At 39.9% G+C, this 18,226-nt stretch overlaps 1 protein-coding gene across 1 annotated transcript in view; it reads right to left on the bottom strand.

Annotated features, from left to right (window-relative positions):
* Positions 1 to 18,226, bottom strand: part of EPB41L5 (erythrocyte membrane protein band 4.1 like 5) — a 214,491-nt gene that overhangs the window by 170,730 nt on the left and 25,535 nt on the right. The window contains exon 3 of the mRNA XM_023556079.2: positions 11,817 to 11,921. Coding sequence (XP_023411847.2) covers positions 11,817 to 11,921 — 105 coding nt within the window. The remainder of the gene's footprint in view (positions 1 to 11,816; positions 11,922 to 18,226) is intronic.

Here is an 18,226-nt window from a genome sequence, read left to right as displayed (position 1 = left end):
TTCCGTTCATAATCTTTACTGTTTTAGATTATATATTTAGGTCGCTGATCCATTCTGAGCTCATTTTTCTGCATGCAGTGAGGTATATGTCTTGTTTCACTTTTTCTGCAGAAAGATAACCAGTTATCCCAGCACCATTTCTTAAAAAGACTGTCTTTTCCCCATTTAACTGTTTTGGGGCCTTTGTCAAATATCAACTGCTCATATGTGGATGAATTTATGTCTGGATTCTCAATTCTGTTCCATTGGCCTATTTATCTATTGTTGTACAAGTACCAGGCTGTTTTGACTACCGTGGTGGTATAACAGGTTCTAAAATCAGGTAGAGTAAGGCCTCCCACTTTCTTCTTCTTTTTCAGTAATGCTTTACTTATCCGGGGCCTCGTTCCCTCCCATATCAAGCTGGTGATTTGTTTCTCCATCGTATTAAAGAACGTCGCAGGAATTTGGATCGGAATTGCATTAAATGTATAGATGGCTTTTGGTAGAACAGACATTTTTATAACATTAAGTCTTCCTATCCACGAGGAAGGTATGTTTTTCCACGTACGTAGGTATCTTTCAATTTCTTACAGTAGTGTATTGTACTTTTATTTGTATAAGTCTTTCACATCTTTGGTAGGGAGTATTCCTAAATATTTTATCTTGTTGGGAGCTACTGAAAATGGTATTGATTTGGTGATTTCCTCGTCAATGTTCTTTTTGTTGGTGTAGAGGAATCCAACTGATTTTCGTATGTTTATCTTGTATCCCGATACTCTGCTGAACTCTTCTGTTAGTTTCAGTAGTTTTCTTGAGGACTCCTTAGGGTCTTCTGTGTATAAGATCATGTCGTCTGCAAACCGAGACACTTTTACTTCTTCCTTGACAATGTGGATGTCCCTTATTAATTTGTCTAGCCTAATTTCTCTGGCTAGGACCTCCAGCATAATGTTGAATAAAAGCAGTGATAAAGTACATCCTTGTCTGGTTCATGTTCTCAAGGAAAATACACTCAGGCTGTCTCCATTTAGGATGACATTGGCTGTTGGCTTTGTATAAATGCCCTTTATTATGTTGATGAATTTTCCTTCTATTCCTATTTTGCTGACAGTTTTTATCACGACCGGGTTTTGAACTTTGTCAGATGCCTTTTCTGCATCAATTGATAAAATCATGTGATTCTTGTCTTTTGTTTTATTTATGTGGTGGATTACATTAATTGTTTTTCTAATGTTGAATCATCCTTGCATACCTGGTATGAATCCCACTTGGTCATGGTGAATTCTTTTTTTGATATGTTGTTGAATTCTATTGGCTAGAATTTTGTTGACGATTTTTGCGTCTCTGTTCATGAGGGATATAAAAAATAAAAAATTTTCTTTTTTTGTGGTGTCTTTAGCTGGTTTTGGTGTCAGGGATATGGTGGCCTCATAGAATGAGTTTGGTAGTATTCCATCCTTCTCTATGCTCTGAAATACCTTCAGTAGTAGTGGTATTAACTCCTCTCTGAAAGTTTGATAGAACTCTGCAGTGAAGCCCTCCGGACCAGGGCTTTTTATTGTTAGGAGCTTTTTGATTACCTTTTCAATCTCTTCTTTTGTTATGGATCTATTTAGTTGTTCTACTCCAGGGCACTGGGTTTGGGTTAACCTCTGTTTGTGTTAGTTTAGGTAGGTAGTGAATTTCTAGGTTTTCCCAATTTGTTAGAGTACAATTTTTCATAGTAATCTGATATGATGCTTTTAATTTCAGTTGGGCCTGGTCTGTCTGGTCTGTTGTAATATCGCCCATCCCATTTCTTATTAGGGTTGTCTTTTGTCAGTTTGGCCAATGGTTTATCAATTTTGTTCATTTTTTCAAAGAACCAGCTTTTGGTCTTGTTAATTCTTTCAATTGTTTTTGTTTTTTATTTCATTTAGTTTTGCTCTTATTTTTATTATTTGTTTTCTTCTGGTGCCTGAGGGTTTCTTTTGTTGTTCTTTCTATTTGTTCTAGCTGTAGGGATAATTCTTTGATTTTGGCCCTTTCTTCTTTTTGGATGTGTGCCTTTAATGACATAAATTGACCTCTGAGCACTGCTTTTGCTGTGTCCCAAAGATTCTGATAGGAAGTGTTTTCATTCTCATTAGATCCCATAAATTTCCTTATTCCATCCTTAATGTCTTCTATAATCCAGTCTTTTTTGAGCAGGGTATTGTTCAGTTTCAAAGTGTCTGATTTCTTTTCCATGATTTTTCTGTTATTGATTTCCACTTGTATGGCCTTATGGTCATAAAAGATGCTTTGTAATATTTCAATGTTTTGGATTTTGCTAAGGCTTGCTTTTTGACCTAATATGTGGTCTATTCTAGAGAATGTTCCATGTGCACCAGAAAAGAAAATATACTTGGTTGCTGTTGGATGGAGTATTCTGTGTGTGTCTCTGAGGTCAAGATAGTTGATTTTGGTATTTAGATTTTCCGTGTCTTTATTGAGCTTCTTTCTGGGTGTCCTTTCCTTCACCAAAAGTGGTGTGTTGAAGACTCGTACTATTATTGTGGAGCTGTCTATCTCACTTTTCAATGTTGATAGTTTGTTTTATGTATCTTGCAGCCCTGTCATTGAATGCATATTTAATACGGTTATATATTTTTCATATATTGTCCCTTTAATCATTATATAGTGTCCTTCCTCATCCTTTATGATGGATTTAACTTTAACGTCTATTTTTTCAGAAATTAATATTGCCGCTCCTGCTCTTTTTTGATTGTTGTTTGCTTGATATATTTTTTTCCATCCTTTGAGTTTTAGTTTGTTCGTGTCTTTAAGTCTAAGGTACGTCTCTTGTAGGCAGCATATACATGGATCTTGTTTTTTAATCCATTCTGCCACTCTCTGTCTCTTTATTCGTGCATTTCGTCCATTAACATTCAGGGTAATTATGGATAGATATGAATTTAGTGCTATCATTTTGATGTCTTTTTTTTGTGTGTTGTTGACAGTTTCTTTTTCCCACTTAATTTTATGTGCTGAGTAGATTATAAATTGTCCTTTCCTCATATTCGTTGTTGCGGATTTTGTTCCTGCTGAGTCTCTATTTTTTTCTTGTATTTTATTTTGATGAGTAGGATAGTTTCTCTCCTTTGTGATTACCTTATTATTTACCCCTATTTTTCTGAAATTAAACCCAACTTTTATTCTTTGTATCGCCTTATCTTCCTCTCCATATGGAAGGTCTATGATTACATTTCTTACTACCTCTTTATTGTTTTAATGTTGTCTTCTTTTATGTAATAACATCACTATTTCCCTGTTTGAATTTTTTTTTTTCAATCTTACTTTTTTTTTTTTATTTCCCTGTCTGGGTTGACTTCTGATTGCTCTGCCCAGTGTTCCCGTCTTGGGCTGATACCTGATATTATTGATTTTATAACCAAAGAACTCCCTTTAGTGTTTCTTGCAGTTTTGGTTTGGGTTTTATGAATTCCCTAAACTTCTGTTTATCTGGAAATGTCCTGATTTTACCTTCATATTTAAGAGACAGTTTTGCTGGATATATGATTCTCAGCTTCTCAGCTGGCAATGTTTTTCCTTCAATTTTTTAAATATGTCATCCCATTGCCTTTTTGCCTGCGTGGTTTCTGCCGAATAGTCCGAGCTTATTCTTATTCACTCTCCTTTGTAGGTGACTTTTCGTTTACCCCAGCTGCTCTTAAAATTCTTTATCTGTGGTTTTGGCAAGTTTGATTATATGTCTTGGTGGCTTTCTTTTAGAATCTATCTTATATGCACCTCAATGAGCATCTTGGATAGATATCTTCTCATCTTTCACGATATCAGGGAAGTTTTCTGCCAACAAATCTTCAACAATTCTCTCTGTATTTTCTGTTATCCCTCCCTGTTCTGCTACTCCAATCACTCGTAGGTTCTTTCTCTCGAGAGAGTCCCACGTGATTCTTAAGGTTTCTTCATTTTTTTTAACTCTTTTATCTGATTTTTCTTCAAATATATTAGTGCCAAGTGATTTATCTTCAAGTTCAGAAATTCTGCCTTCTTGCTCAATTCTGCTCCTCTGACTTTATATTGAGTTGTCTGCTTCTGTAATTTTATTGTTAATCTTCAGAATTTCTGATTTTTGTCTGTGTATGGATTTTTTCCAGCTTGTCAAATTTTGCACTATGTTTCTGAATAATCTTATTTCTTCAACTGCTTTATCTGTGTTCCTTCGCTTGTTCTGCGTATTGCATCATTTCCTTCCTGATGTCTTGAAGGGTCCTGTATATTAAACTTTTGTATTCTGCCTCTGGTAATTCCAGGAATGCACTTTCATCTAGAAGATCCCTGGATTCTTTGTTTTGAGAGCTTGTTGAGGAGATCACAGTGTGTTTCTTTCCGTGACTTGATATCGACTGTTGTCTCCGAACTATCTTTAAGTTATTGTATTAGTTTATGCTTGCTTACTGTGTTGTAGCTTCTTGCTTTGTTTTGTTTTGATATGCCCAAATGGGTTGATTGAATGAGCCAGCTTCAGTATTTTCACCTTTGGTGTTCTGACATCCTGTTCCCAGATGGCTAGAGCTGTTATCAGGTGTATCAGTCTAGGAGTCCGTTCACTTTTCTTGTATGAATTCAGCTCAGGTGTCCAGGTAGCTGATCATCAAGTATATGGTATAGGCTCTGTCCTACAGTTTTAGAGGGGCGGGGGGATTAGTGTACGTACCAGTATCTGGTTGCACCAAGGGGTCACACTCTGAACAAGGCAGGGGGTTGAGAGCTGACCCCCAAGTGTCTCTGAGGAAAGCACGTCCCTCTTCCCTAGAGTGTGCAGGTGGGTGGGTTCTGCAGATGGACCGTGGGCACCCAATGTTTTTGGTTGTAAGGACTGAGAGGTACCAGTTATCCTTGGACCTGTGTCGCGGGTGGCTGGGTGACCTGAGTGGAGCTACCAGTCCTTAGGCCTCTTATGTGGGTAGGTGAGGACCCTGTTTAATAGTCAAAGCAATGTCAGACATCAAACACCCACCTCTCCACCCCACAGCTGAAATGGTTGGAGTCTGCCAACAAGAGCCTATTCTCCCAAAATAGGCCCATACAGGTCCATGCAGAGGTGAAAGGTGCTCAAAGTCCACAGACCGTTTATGACTGGACAGGAGCCACTTCTGTCCTGAGCTCCCCCGGTTAGTGGAGGTGACAAATTATGTCTTCCCCCAAACGCAAGTTTTTTCCTTCTCCAAGGCCAGGAGGATGGCTCTAGGCGCTCAACAGTGCCTATCTCAGGCCCAGGAAATTCAGCCGCTGAAGCTGGCTTGGGGGTGGGCGGGCACATTAAAATATACACAAGTACTTAGCTTTTGCCGAGAGCGCCGTTCTTCTCTGGTTCCGGAGGTGTGAGTAGGCTGTGTGGCCGGATGCTTCTCCCTGAGGAAACTGTGGCCGAACAGTAGTACCAGCCCGCTGCCACCGCACTGGGAATGGTGCCTGATGGCTCCCCATGATTCAGGTCTGGTAACTCCTCTCCACTTCTGAATCATCTCGTCCTTCCCCTGCCCCTCTGTTCATTTTCTGAGCTTGCCTTTGATGCTCAGGGCTCCTAGCTTGTCATAAATATACTCACTTGTTTTTTCAGGTCCTTGTAGAGAGGGCTTGCCTGAAGTGTCTGTCTATTCTGCCATCTTGGCTCCGCCTCCCATCCTTCTTCTTTTGATGCTTCCTGCGTCGCTTAATATTTTCCCCGTAGAATCCTTCGGTATTGCAACTCGAGGTCTGAATTTTTTCTTCAGTTCTTTCAGCTTGAGAAATGCTGAACGTGTTCTTCCCTTTTGGTTTTCTATCTCCAGCTCTTTGCACATGTCATCATAATATTTTACCTTGTCTTCTTGAGCTGCCCTTTGGAATCTTCTGTTCAGTTCTTTTACTTCATCAATTCTTCCTTTTGCTTTGGCTCCTCGATGTTCATAAGGAAGTTCAGAGTCTTCTCTGACATCCATCTTGGCCTTTTCTTTCTTTTCTGTCTTTTCAATGACCTCTTGCTTTCTTCATGAATGACATCCTTGAGGTCATTCCACAACTCGTCTGGTTTTCGGTCACTAGTGTTTGATGCGTCAAATCTATTCTTGAGATGGTCTCTAAATGCAGGTGGGATATACTTAAGGTCATATTCTGGCTCTCGTGGACTTTCTCTAATTTTCTCCAGTTTCAGCTTGAACCTGCATAGGAGCAATTGATGGTCTGTTCCACAGTCAGCCCCTGGCCTTGTTCTTAGTGATGATACTGAGCTTTTCCATCATCTTTCCACAGATGTAAGTTGATTTGATTTCTGTGTGTTCCATCCGGTGAGGTCCATGTGTACAGTCGCCGTTTACGTCCCTGAAAGAAGGTACTTGCAATTAAGAAGTCACTGGTCTTGCAAAATTCTATCATGCGATCTCCAGTATGGTTTCTGTCACCAAGGCCACGTTTTCTAACTGCTGATCCTTCTTTGTTTCCATCTTTCGCATTCCAATCACCAGTAATTATCAATGCATCCTGACTGTGTGTTCGATCAATTTCAGACTGCAGCAGGTGATAAAAATCTCCTAATTCTTCATCTTTGGCCTTAGTGGTTGGTCCGTAAATTTGAGTAATAGTCATATTAACTGGTCTTCCTTGTAGGCATATGGATATTATCCTATCACTGACAGTGTTGTACTTCAGCACAGACCCTGAAATGTTCATTTTGACAATGAATGCAAGACCATTTTTCAAGTTTTCATTCCCGGCATAGTAGACTATATGACTGTCCAATTCAAAATGGACAATACCAGTCCATTTAAGCTCACTGATGCCTAGGATATCTATGTTTATGCATTCCATTTCATTTTGTATGATTTCCAATTTTCCTAGATTCATACTTTCTACATTCCAGGTTCCAATTATTAATGGATGCTTGCAGCTATTTCTTCTCGTTTTGAGTCATGCCACATCAGCAAATGAAGGTCCCAAAAGCTTTATTCCATCCACATCATTAAGATCAACTCTACTTTGAGGAGGTAGCTCTTCCCTAGTCGTCTTTTGAGTACCTTCCAACCTGGGGGGCTCATGTTGCAGCACTATATCAGACAATGATCTGCTGCTACTCATAAGGTTTTCACTGGCTAATGCTTTTCAGAACTAGACTGCCGGTCCTTCTTCCCAGTCTGACTATGGGACTACAAAAGAGATGACTAGGAAGCAAGCAGATTGGCTTGCCGTAGCTCCACAGGTGCCCAATTATTGGCTTGCTGTAGCTCCACAGGTGCACAACGATTGGCTTGCTGTAGCTCCACAGGTGCCCAATTATTGGCTTGCTGTAGCTCCACAGGTGCGCAACGATTGGCTTGCCGTGGCTCCAGAGCTGGAAGCTCAGCTGAAATCTGTACTTCATGGGTGACCCTGCTGGTATCTGAATACCTGTAGCATACCTTCCAGCATCATAGCAACATGGAAGCCCCCACGGTATGGCAAACTGACAGACACGTGGGGGATCTGATCCATAGAAGATCCTAAAGACTCCACAAGTAAAAACTGCTGGAACTAATAGAAGAATTCAGTGACATTGCAGGGTACAAGATCAACCCACAAAAATCATTTGGGTTCCTTTAGAGTAACAAGGAGTATTCCAAAAAAGAATGAAGAAAAACATGCCATTTTTAATAGCCCCCAAAACAATAAAACACCTAAGAATTAACCTAACCAGGGACATAAAAGATTTATGCAATGAAAATTACAAAACATCACTACAAGAGACTAAAAGAGACGTATATAAATGAAAAGATATTCCATGCTCACAGATTGGAAAACTTAATATAGTGAAAATGTCAGTCTTACCTAAAACATTCTTCCTACAGATACATTGCAATCCTGATACAAATCCCAACAACATTCTTTACTGTAAGGGAAAAACTAATGACTGACTTCATATGGAAAGAAATCCCGAATAGCCAAAGCAACACTGAGGAAGAGTAAAGCAGGCAGTCCCACACACCCCAAAACATACTATAGAGCCCAGGGCTTCGAACCAGTTCTTCCCATCTCAATCAAGGTCAATGAAGGGAAACTGGAATAGACTCAATTTTTTTTTTTTTTTTAATTTGGGTGAACTGGACCAATAACCAGGAAAAGGGAAAATTCCAGGTTGAAGCCCTGCTAGAAACCCAACCTCCCTCTTAGAAAACAAGGGCAGCATACACACTACATAGCCTTGCCTGCCAGATTTTTAGCAGAATTGGAACCAGCAGTGCCCTGCTCAAAAATGGCATGCAACTACACCACTCTGAACGTATGTCGCTCTACACAGTCCTGCCAATAATTCAATCTCACACATCAGGCTCCTGAAAGGGCTTATTAGGCCTCCCATTCCAAGACTTTGACCTGTAATTTCTCCCCATTCCAGTTATCATTCCCGTTTATTCAAACTGTAGAAACCTGTGTCTGTTCCAGTTTCGATTCCTCAGCCATGACTGAACCAGGAAGAAGCAGTTCAAAGCCCTGATAAAGACACTGTAATCAACACAGCCTCATACTGGTTCAACGTAAGATACACAGGCTAATGGAACAGAATTGAGAACCTAGAAATAAATTCAGCCATCTATGGACAACTGATTTTGTACAAGAAGTCAATGTCCATTCACTGGGGCAAAAGCAGTCTCTTTAACAAACAGTGCTGGCAAAATGAGAAATCCACTGGCAGGAAAATTAAACAGGGCCCATACCTCACACCATACACAAAAACTAACTCAAATGGATCAAAGGCCTGAATGTTAAACCTAAAACTGTAAAGTTCCTAGGAGAAAACAATAGGACCTAATCTTTTGTAAAAATAGGATAACAAACATAAAAACAAATGCAAGAATAGCAGAAGACAAAACAAATAAATGGGACCTCATAAAAAATAAAAATTTATGTTCATCAAAAGAGTAAAAAGATAACCTACAGACTGGGAAAACTCCTTCAGAAACAATGTATCTGATAAGGGTTTAATCTTTAAAATGTATAGAAACGTTCAACAATTAAACAACAAAAAGACAAACAACCCAATTATAAAATGGGCAAAGGACATGAACAGAATCTTCACCAAAAAGGACATCCAAGCAGCCAGCAAACACATGAAAAGATACTCATGATCATTAGCTATTCAAGAGATGCAAATCAAAGCTACAACGAGATACAATCTCACCCTGGCTAACACCGCACTGATTAAAAAACCGGTAACAACAAATATCGGGGAGGATGTGGGGAGAACAGAACCCTTATTCACTGCTGATGAGACTATAAAATGGTACAACCACTAGGGAAAACAGTATTGCACTTTCTTAAAAAAGCTAGAAATAGAACTACTCTATGATCCAGCAATTCCACTTCTACGCATATATCCTAGAGACCTAAAAGTAGTGACTACAGACAGACACATGTATCCCTATGTTCACTGCAACTCTTTCACAACAGCAAAAAAATGGAAACAACCAAAGTGCCCATCAATGAATGAATGGATAAGCAAAATATGGTACATACATACAACAGAATATTACACAACCATAAACAATGAGTCTGTGAAACATTATAATGGACAGACCCAGGGGGCATAATGTAAGTGAAGTAAGTCAACAATTCCAACAAAAACCAAAAAAACAGAGTATGATCACATATGGATGGGTATAGGCATATGGGTAGGTACAGTTGCATACATATGCGACAAGAGACAGAAGTATCTATAAACTTAGTGCCATTGAGTCGATTCCAACTCATAGCGACCCTATAGGACAGAGGAAAACTGCCCCATAGAGCTTCCAATGTGTGCCTGGCAGATTTGAACTGCCGACCCTTTGGTTAGCAGCCATAGCACTTAACTACTACGCCACCAGGGTTTCCAAAGTATCTATCCCAGTGCCCAGTGCCGTCGTTAAAGTATCTATAAAAACCAGGTAAAAAAAAGTAAATGTACGTGTAAATAGAGATTTGAGTATACAGGCACATATATTCATTGAAGACTCAACTACAGATATTTCTCAGACATAACCAAACACCTTCTGAGATTGGTTTTCTAGGTTTGAAAGCTTAGGACCATAGACTCATGGGACAACTCAACTGGCACAATATAGTTCGCCAAGTCCACGCTCTGCATCCTAGTGAAGCGAGTAGCATCCGGGGTCTCAAAGGCTTGCAAGAGGCCACCTAAGATATAATTATTGATCTCTACTTGTTAGGAGCAAAAGAGTAAGATATTCAAAATATCAGAGAAGATACAAGTCTGTAAGGCTGACAACCTACAAGAGCCATGCCTCATCTTCCCTGAGACCAGAAGAACTAGATGGTACCCAGCTACCGCCACTGACCATTTTGAGCAGGGTCACAATAAGTGGTCCCAGTTAGAATGGGAGAAAAATATAAAACAAAACTCAAATTCCTAAAAAAGGCCAGGCTACATGGACCAGATGAGACCAGAGGACTCTCTAAGACTATCAACCTGAGACACTCTTTAAACCTTGAACTGAAACTATCTGAAGATCATCTTTCACCCAAATATCAGAGTGGCACACAAAATAAAGGATATTACCTGTAAGAATGGTACTCTACTAAAAAACCATCTAAATAAAACCAAAAGGTCAACAGTTACTCTAAAGCAAAAATGAGAAAAGAGTAGGGAAACCAGAATACTAGAAACAGAACCAGCAACACAATTTAAGAGAACGCGGACACATTGTGAAAAGTGTAACCAATGTCACTGAACAATTTGTGTACAGACTGTCATATGGGAACCTAACTTGTTATGCAAACTTTCACAAAAAATAAATTATTTAAAAAAAAGGAAACAAACGAAAGTGCTTTGTGTGCTTACTACACACTCAGCAACAGAGATAAGAAGACTCATTCACTACAGGGGATTCAGTCTAATAGAAGAAAAATTAAGAACATTAAGAAGAAGAACAAAACAGAAACATCTCTACTAACACCATCCAGAGACCAGAACTCAGAAATTCATAATCCCATTTGGGAATGGATTCTCTTTGGCATGTTAATAAGACAGGATTAGTATAGGTTTCCTCCTATGTCAATCTCTTTTGAGATAAGAAGCAGAGATCGGGGAGGAGAGATGCCAAGCTACAGGAAGATCCCCCAGGAGCAGAAGCTCAGAAGAGACACGGCCCTTCCTCCAGAGCTGAGAGAGAGAAAGCCTTTCCCTAGAGCTGGCACTCCGAATTGGCACTTCCAGGCTCCTAAACTGAGAAAATGAATTTCTGTTTGTTAAAGCACTTGAGGGCATTTCTGTTACAGCAGCACTAGAGAACTAAGACAGTATCTTACTAAGATATTCCAGTTAATTTATTAATTACACACGAAAAAAGCCCTTCAAAAAGAACTTGGGAATTCTTGTTGTATATATTCTTCTATGGATCCTAGACACTGCAATTACTATGTAATTACACACACAAAACAATGTTCACAGACTCCCAGAAAACAAGGCTTAATGTCTTGATATCCTTACCATCACTGTTTCTTCCTCTCCGTATTTCCCTTCTACTGTGAATGACCTACTTCAGGGCTTATTATTACTTTATCCCCGAAGTTTCCGCAACAGACTCCCCTGAATTCAATTTCTGTATACTCCAAATAATCCTGCACAATATTTCTAGATAAAATTTCCTTAAGTAAAATATAACTTCCCTGCTTGAAAAATTGCCAACCCCAATTATTAAAGAATAAAGGTTGCCAATTTATTATTTAATACTAAGGGCATTCAGTTCGGATGACATGGTCTCATAGCATTTAGCGCTTTGTGCATCATCTGAAATTTTCCCTTTCTGCCCCCATATTGGAACATCCAAAAACCAGTTACTCACTGCTACTTGTGCTGAATCCATAAATCTCAGTCCAAAATAGTCGCTTTCAACAAGGTCCAGGTGGTACATAATCTCATCAAACAGCTCTTGTCCTTTGGCTTTTTTCTGAAATGGCAAGAATATAAATTAATCGATAAGCAGCTTATAAGATCATCAAGTCTGAACACAAGATGTTACATAAGTTATGTAAGATCTCTTACAGAATGCATCACCAGCAATCTCAAAAGTACTGCCAATTAGCAGGTGATAAGTAAGATTGTAGTTTCCAATAAATCATTTAAGGTCAAAAGAGAATTTGTGACTTATATGTACTTTGCTGCCTGTCAACCAACAAGTATTACTTTGTACCCAATGCTGTTTAAGGAGAAATTCTTGTTCCGTCTCAATTTTTGGAGTCTTTACTTTAAAACAGCTTATAGTGTAACTGGAAAGAGAAAATACACAGGACATATTAGAACAACTGAGTACAAATTATGTGGGACCACCTACACCTGCAAACAGATTTTACAGACGAGACAGCCACGGAGACTAGAATTATCAGTGAAGGCTTCATGAAGACAGTCTTAAGCTGGAAGAGAATGCAAGGTAGCAAAAGCAATAACAAAACTGGAAGGTGGTAATGAACATGGGAAAATGAGCAAACTACTGTGATCAATGCAGAAGATACCAAATTTACATGTCCTATGTTAGTCATCTAGTGCTGCTCTAACAGAAACACCCCAAGTGGACGCTTTAACAGAAATTTATTCTCTCACAGTCTAATAGGCTTCAAGTCCAAATTGAGGGCATCAGCTCCAGGCGAAGGCTTTCTCTCTCTGTTGGCTCTGGAGGAAGGCCCTTCTCATCAGTCTTCCTCTGGGCTAAGAGCTTTTCCACACAGGAACCCCAGGTCCAAAGGATGCACTCTGTTCCCGGCACTGCTTTCTCGGTGGTATGAGGTCCCCATGTCTCTCTGCTCACTTCTGTCTTTTATATTCAAGAGAGATTGCCTTAAGACACTATCTAATCTTGTAGATCTCATCAATATAGCTGCCACTAATCCATCTCATTACATTATGGTTATAGGATTTACGACACAGGAAATAACATCAGATGACAAAATGGTAGTCAATGATACAATATTGGGAATCATGACCTAGCCAAGTTGACAGATACTCAATCCATGACATATCCTTAACATCTCCTAGATTTGTTTCCCCTCTCATTTCAGTTCTTCCTCCAAAATGTTTCCCATGTCTTTGTAGGCTAATCGCCTAAGGCAGTCTATCCTTGAGACTATTTTAATCATGCCCTCGACACTTCAATAGGTATAAAACTCAAAGTTACTTTCCTTTAAACTCACAAAATATTACTCCACTGTCTTCTTGCAGTCAATGGTGCTTCTGAAAAGTGTGATGTCAATCTGAATCTTGTTCCTCTGTAATGTTATCTGCTCTCTCTGGAAACTTTCAGGCTTTTCTGTATCTCTGATAGCCCTGAATTTCACTATCATGTGTATAGGTCTGGGTTTTTTCTTAACTCTATCCAGTATTTTATGGGCCTTTTTAATCTGAGATTTCCTGTCTTTAATTAAATCATTCTCTATTATTTCCTCAAATATTTGTTTTTTGTCATTAAAGTCTCCTACCTAGGTGGTGTCACTTCTTTTTTCTTCTATTTAGCTAACTTTTCTTTCATATTCTCCATTTTTTGCCTTTTCCTTCCTCTTTATAGGAAGAATTCCTCAATGTAACCTTCCATCTCACTAATTTGTCCTTTATCTTAATTCATTCTTCTTTTTTATCCCATCAACTGTGTTCATTTTATTATACTTCTCATACCTAATACTTCCATTTAGTTCTTTTAAGTTTTTGTTCTTGTTTCGTATTGCTAATACTTGTTATCTTTTAGAAATTTATTACCTTTTAATTTTTTTTATCTGCCTTTGCTTCTAGGCCATCTGTAATATGCCGTTTATCTTCTATTATTTGACTTTTCAGGTGCTTGTGCTCATTTGTCTCCTTATTTTGGCCATAGTCCTTTGGGAATATTAGCTACTTTCTCTGGATAATGTGTAAAGAGAAAGGGTCTGAACTTAGACTGTATCAACTTCATTTAGCTCTGAGAATATTAGGAGGGAAGACAGAGGGAGTGATAGATGAAGGGTGAGCCTAGGGAGGAAAGCCTTCAGAACCAGAAAAATCATAGTTAATCACTTCTCATTCAACAAACAACTCTTCAGATCAGAAGTAAACTCAGCCTTAGGGAGACTCAGCCTTAGGGAGAAGCAGAAGTACCACTGAGAGGAAGGGATTCCTTTGATTCCCAAAAGTAGGAATCCAATTGACAGCAGCGGACAACAAGAGTTTGGTGGGCGAACGACACTGAATTTAGATGATTTTAAGGGTGGAGTTCTTGGCAAATGGTTAACAGGCTTTGGAGGTCTGAGTACACCCAGAGGTGCCTTAGAAGAAAGTCCTGGAAATCTAATTCTAAAAACAGGCCATTGAAAACCCTACAGAGCACAGCTCTGCTCTGACACACATGAGGTCACCACAAGTCAGAACCAACTGGACGGCGACTGGTCTTTAAAATTTTAGGGGTATGGGACACTGCCGGTTCAGTGGTAGAATTCTCACCTTTCATGAGGGAGGCCTGGGTTTGATTCCCAGCCAATGACCCTCATGCGCAGGCACCACTCGTCTGTCAGTGGTGACATGCGTGCTGCTACCATGCCGAAAAGGTTTTAGTGGAGCTTCCACACTAAGACAGACTAAGAAGAAAAGCTTGGCAGTCTACTGCTAAAAATGAGCCAGTGAAAGCAGTATGAATCACAATGGTCTGATCTGCACTCGATCATGGAGATGGAGCAGGACTGGGCAGTTCTGTTGCATTGTGCATGGGATCACCATGAGTCAGGGTGGACTAGCCATAAGCTAACAACTTTAGGAGTGTTGTCCTGAAGTACGGAACTTCAAGACACTTGAACCTACTGTCTGAGTCACTACTATCAAGCCCCTCAGAGTCCTTATCTCAAGGTAACAATGGTGAAGAGGGGACACATAACAGAATCCAGACTGACTTCCTCCCCCATTCTGCCCACCCACAGCCACACCAGCAGCAATCCCGCTGTAGCCATCACCACACTCACACCAGCACCAACACCTCTTTCCTCAGAGTTCTGATTTTTCTCTTAATTTCTTAGGTTTTATGCTCTCAAGGATTAATCTTGGGGGAGGAAGCCAGCAAGACTTGTTAATTCAGTATCTTGCCCCAAGTAGGACAAGAATCCTCATTACATAAAGAATTTGGGTTTGAAAATGATTTTAACTATTTCTCCTTTAGGAACTAATCTGTTTTATATTAAAGTTAATGATCTGTCCCAAATACTGTTGTTCTTAATTTGTTTGATTTATTCAACAAATACTAATAGCACACTTACTTATGTGGCAGTCACTGCTCTAGGCAACAAAATGGGTCAACAAAACAGGTAAGTACTTGTCCTCAAAAAGCTCTGGAGAAGGAATTTAGCTTTACCCAAAGTAACTTGGTCTTTGCCCTTGTTTTCTGAGAGATGGTGAACCCAAAAAAAGCTGTCGGTTCCAACTCATGATGACCCTACAGGACAGTGGAGAACTGCCCCATAGGGTTTCCAAGGCTGTAAATCTTTACAGAAGCAGACTGCCACATCTTTCAACCACGGAGTGTCTGCTGGGTTCAAATCACTGACCTTTCAGTTAGTAGCTGAGCATTTAACCACTGTGCCACCAGAGCTTCTGAGAGATAATTAATCAACATGTTGTCATCAAGTCGATTCCAACACATAGTGACCCTATAGGACAGAGTAGAGCTGCCCCCATGGGGTTTCCAAGGAGCAGCTGGTGGATTCAACTGCCAAGCTTTGGGTTTGCAGCTGAACACTTAAACACTCCACCACCAGAGATAACTAAACCCTTGGAATTCCTGAGTAACTGAGGTACCTTTGTTATCAAAACAAAACCTGAGTATTTGTGTAAATAAATGGGGGGCTGGGCAGGCCACTGAGACCACGTGGTAGCCTGATTACCAGCTGACCTCAGGGAGGAAAGAGAACATGATTCAATCAGTCATGCCTATGCAAAGAGGCCCCAGCAAAGGCTTGGGACATGGAAGCTCCATGGGCTTCCTGGTTGGTCAAAGACATCCATGCATATGGCAGGGTAGCACGCCCCTTTTGGAGACATAGAAGCTTCATTTCAGGAACCCTCCTAGAACTCACCCTATGCATCTCTTCATTTGTATTCTCTTTTCCTACAATAAATCCCAAATTCTTTGAGTTCTGTGAGTCATTCCAGAGAGTTATCAAACCCAAAGGAATAGTGAGAGCCAGCAGGTCAGAAGTGAGAGAGCCCAGGGAGGGCTCTCGAGTTTGCAGCTGGCATCCCGAAGGAGTAGAGGAAAACCCATGAATCTGTAGCCAGCAGGTCAGAAGTCAGGGTGTTGTGTGGACTCCCAAACGTTGCCTGTCTGGCAGTCTGAAGGGCACTGTCCTTTTAACTTGTGAAATCTGACCCAGCTCCAGGTAGCTAGGATCAGTCGAGGAAGCACAGCGTGTGTTAGAACTGAAAAGAAGTGGAAAAGTAGAGATATGACTGATGCTAATTATTATCCTCGTAATCTCACATTCTAGCAAGAAGAGAAAAACAAATAATATGCCAGTTAGTGGTAAAGGTTATAAAGAACAAGGTAAGGGAATAAAGGATGGGCAGTATTTAAACAGGAAGGTCCTTCTGATAAGGTGACATATGAAGAGAGACCGAATAAAGTAAGGGAGTGAAGTAAATGACTATCCACAGAAATGTTTAAAGAAACTGCATCCTAGGCAGAGACATCACCAAATGCAAAGGCCCTGAGGAGGGTAAGCACAGGTGGCATATTCCAGACACAGCAAGTCCAGCGTGGCTAAAGCAGAGTGAAAAAGGAAAGCATGCTCAGTAATGGGACACCAATTTGCAAAACACCATGAAAACAAACAAATATCTTAACATACTTGTTCTATCAACCTGATGGAAAGGGTAAACACGGACAAGTCGTTACTGGAAATAACGAGGAAACTGTCTGATTTTAAATCATACTTAATTTAACTAATTAAATGCCAAAGCATTGTTAACAAACTTCAGTAGAAAATACCAATTATACTGAAGTTTGCAATTGCCAGTCACCTAAAAGGCACACAAAATATTTCCAGACTACAGAAGGAAGCCATGAAAGTCTTCCGCTGCGTTCACTCATCTAGTACCAAACCTACACGCTTTCACTATGTTAGTCGCAAGCTACCTCTTAGAACGTTTCTAGAATCGATTTCACATTTCACCAAACTCTGTATTTGCTTCAAAAGCCAAAAGGAAGCATGGCTATAAAATGATTCTTGCCCTGATTCTGGCAAAGCATCATCACCGGCCTCTAAATCTGACAGTCGTGTTCTGAAAAAAGACAGACTGGGCTCTGCCAGCTGGACAGCTGCCACCTTAGAACAAAAAGCTTTTCAAGGTTATGTATTGACCCCTTAATACAAGCCAATTCTAGGCCAATCAATAGGGAACACAAGGCATCTGCAGGTTCAGAAAGTTAACAAATGGTCAGGCTAACAAAAATCTAACATCCCAAAACGGAATCTCTCAAAACATCTTAATCTGATTGTCAAGGACAGCAGGAATATTTTAAAATTTCATCTGGACTCCAGTCAGCAAGAGGAAGAACTATGCCATTTCATGAAATCATATCAGAGAAAAGAAAATATATTAACTGTAGTGTCTTGACTTCAGAAAGATTTCTGATTCTGACCCAGATACAATGCTATTACCGTATTTTCTCTCAAATAACACACCCACATAAATAATGCTCCCACACACATAATGCGCATAGCACACCTAGGAAAATAACGTGCAAGAGGGTTGTGTGGTTGCCAAAAAAATGTATAATGCGCGCATTTCCTGCAAGCTGAAAGGCACTGGCTCGGTAATGTCGCTATGGGTGAGCGAACGCTTGACTCAATCATAACTAAAAAATGGCCCATTCTGACCTGTGTGTTACAGAGTACAACTGCTCCACAGGGTTTTCTTGGCTGTAATCTCTTATGGACTCAGGTAGCCAGGCCTTTACTCTGCACTGTCGCTGGGTGGGTTTGAACTACCAACGTTTAGGTTAGTAGTCAAGAGCAAACCGTTTGCACCACCAAGGGACCCAAGAAATTGTTTATTTTATTATGCACTTAACAGCATACTAGATGCTAGTTACATACATGAAGGAATATGCTTACACGTTTGCCCTCAAGCAATGACAGGTACACAGCTAAGGATAAATGTATACACAACTGATTTAAACACATTAAATGTAACTGCTATTCTGGCACTATAAACAAAATGCTCAAGAACTGAGAGAGAGTTGTTAAT

Source organism: Loxodonta africana, chromosome 6, assembly GCF_030014295.1.
Source record: "Loxodonta africana isolate mLoxAfr1 chromosome 6, mLoxAfr1.hap2, whole genome shotgun sequence".
Lineage (NCBI taxonomy): Eukaryota > Metazoa > Chordata > Mammalia > Proboscidea > Elephantidae > Loxodonta > Loxodonta africana.
This window is presented reverse-complemented; position numbering and strand designations above follow the sequence as displayed.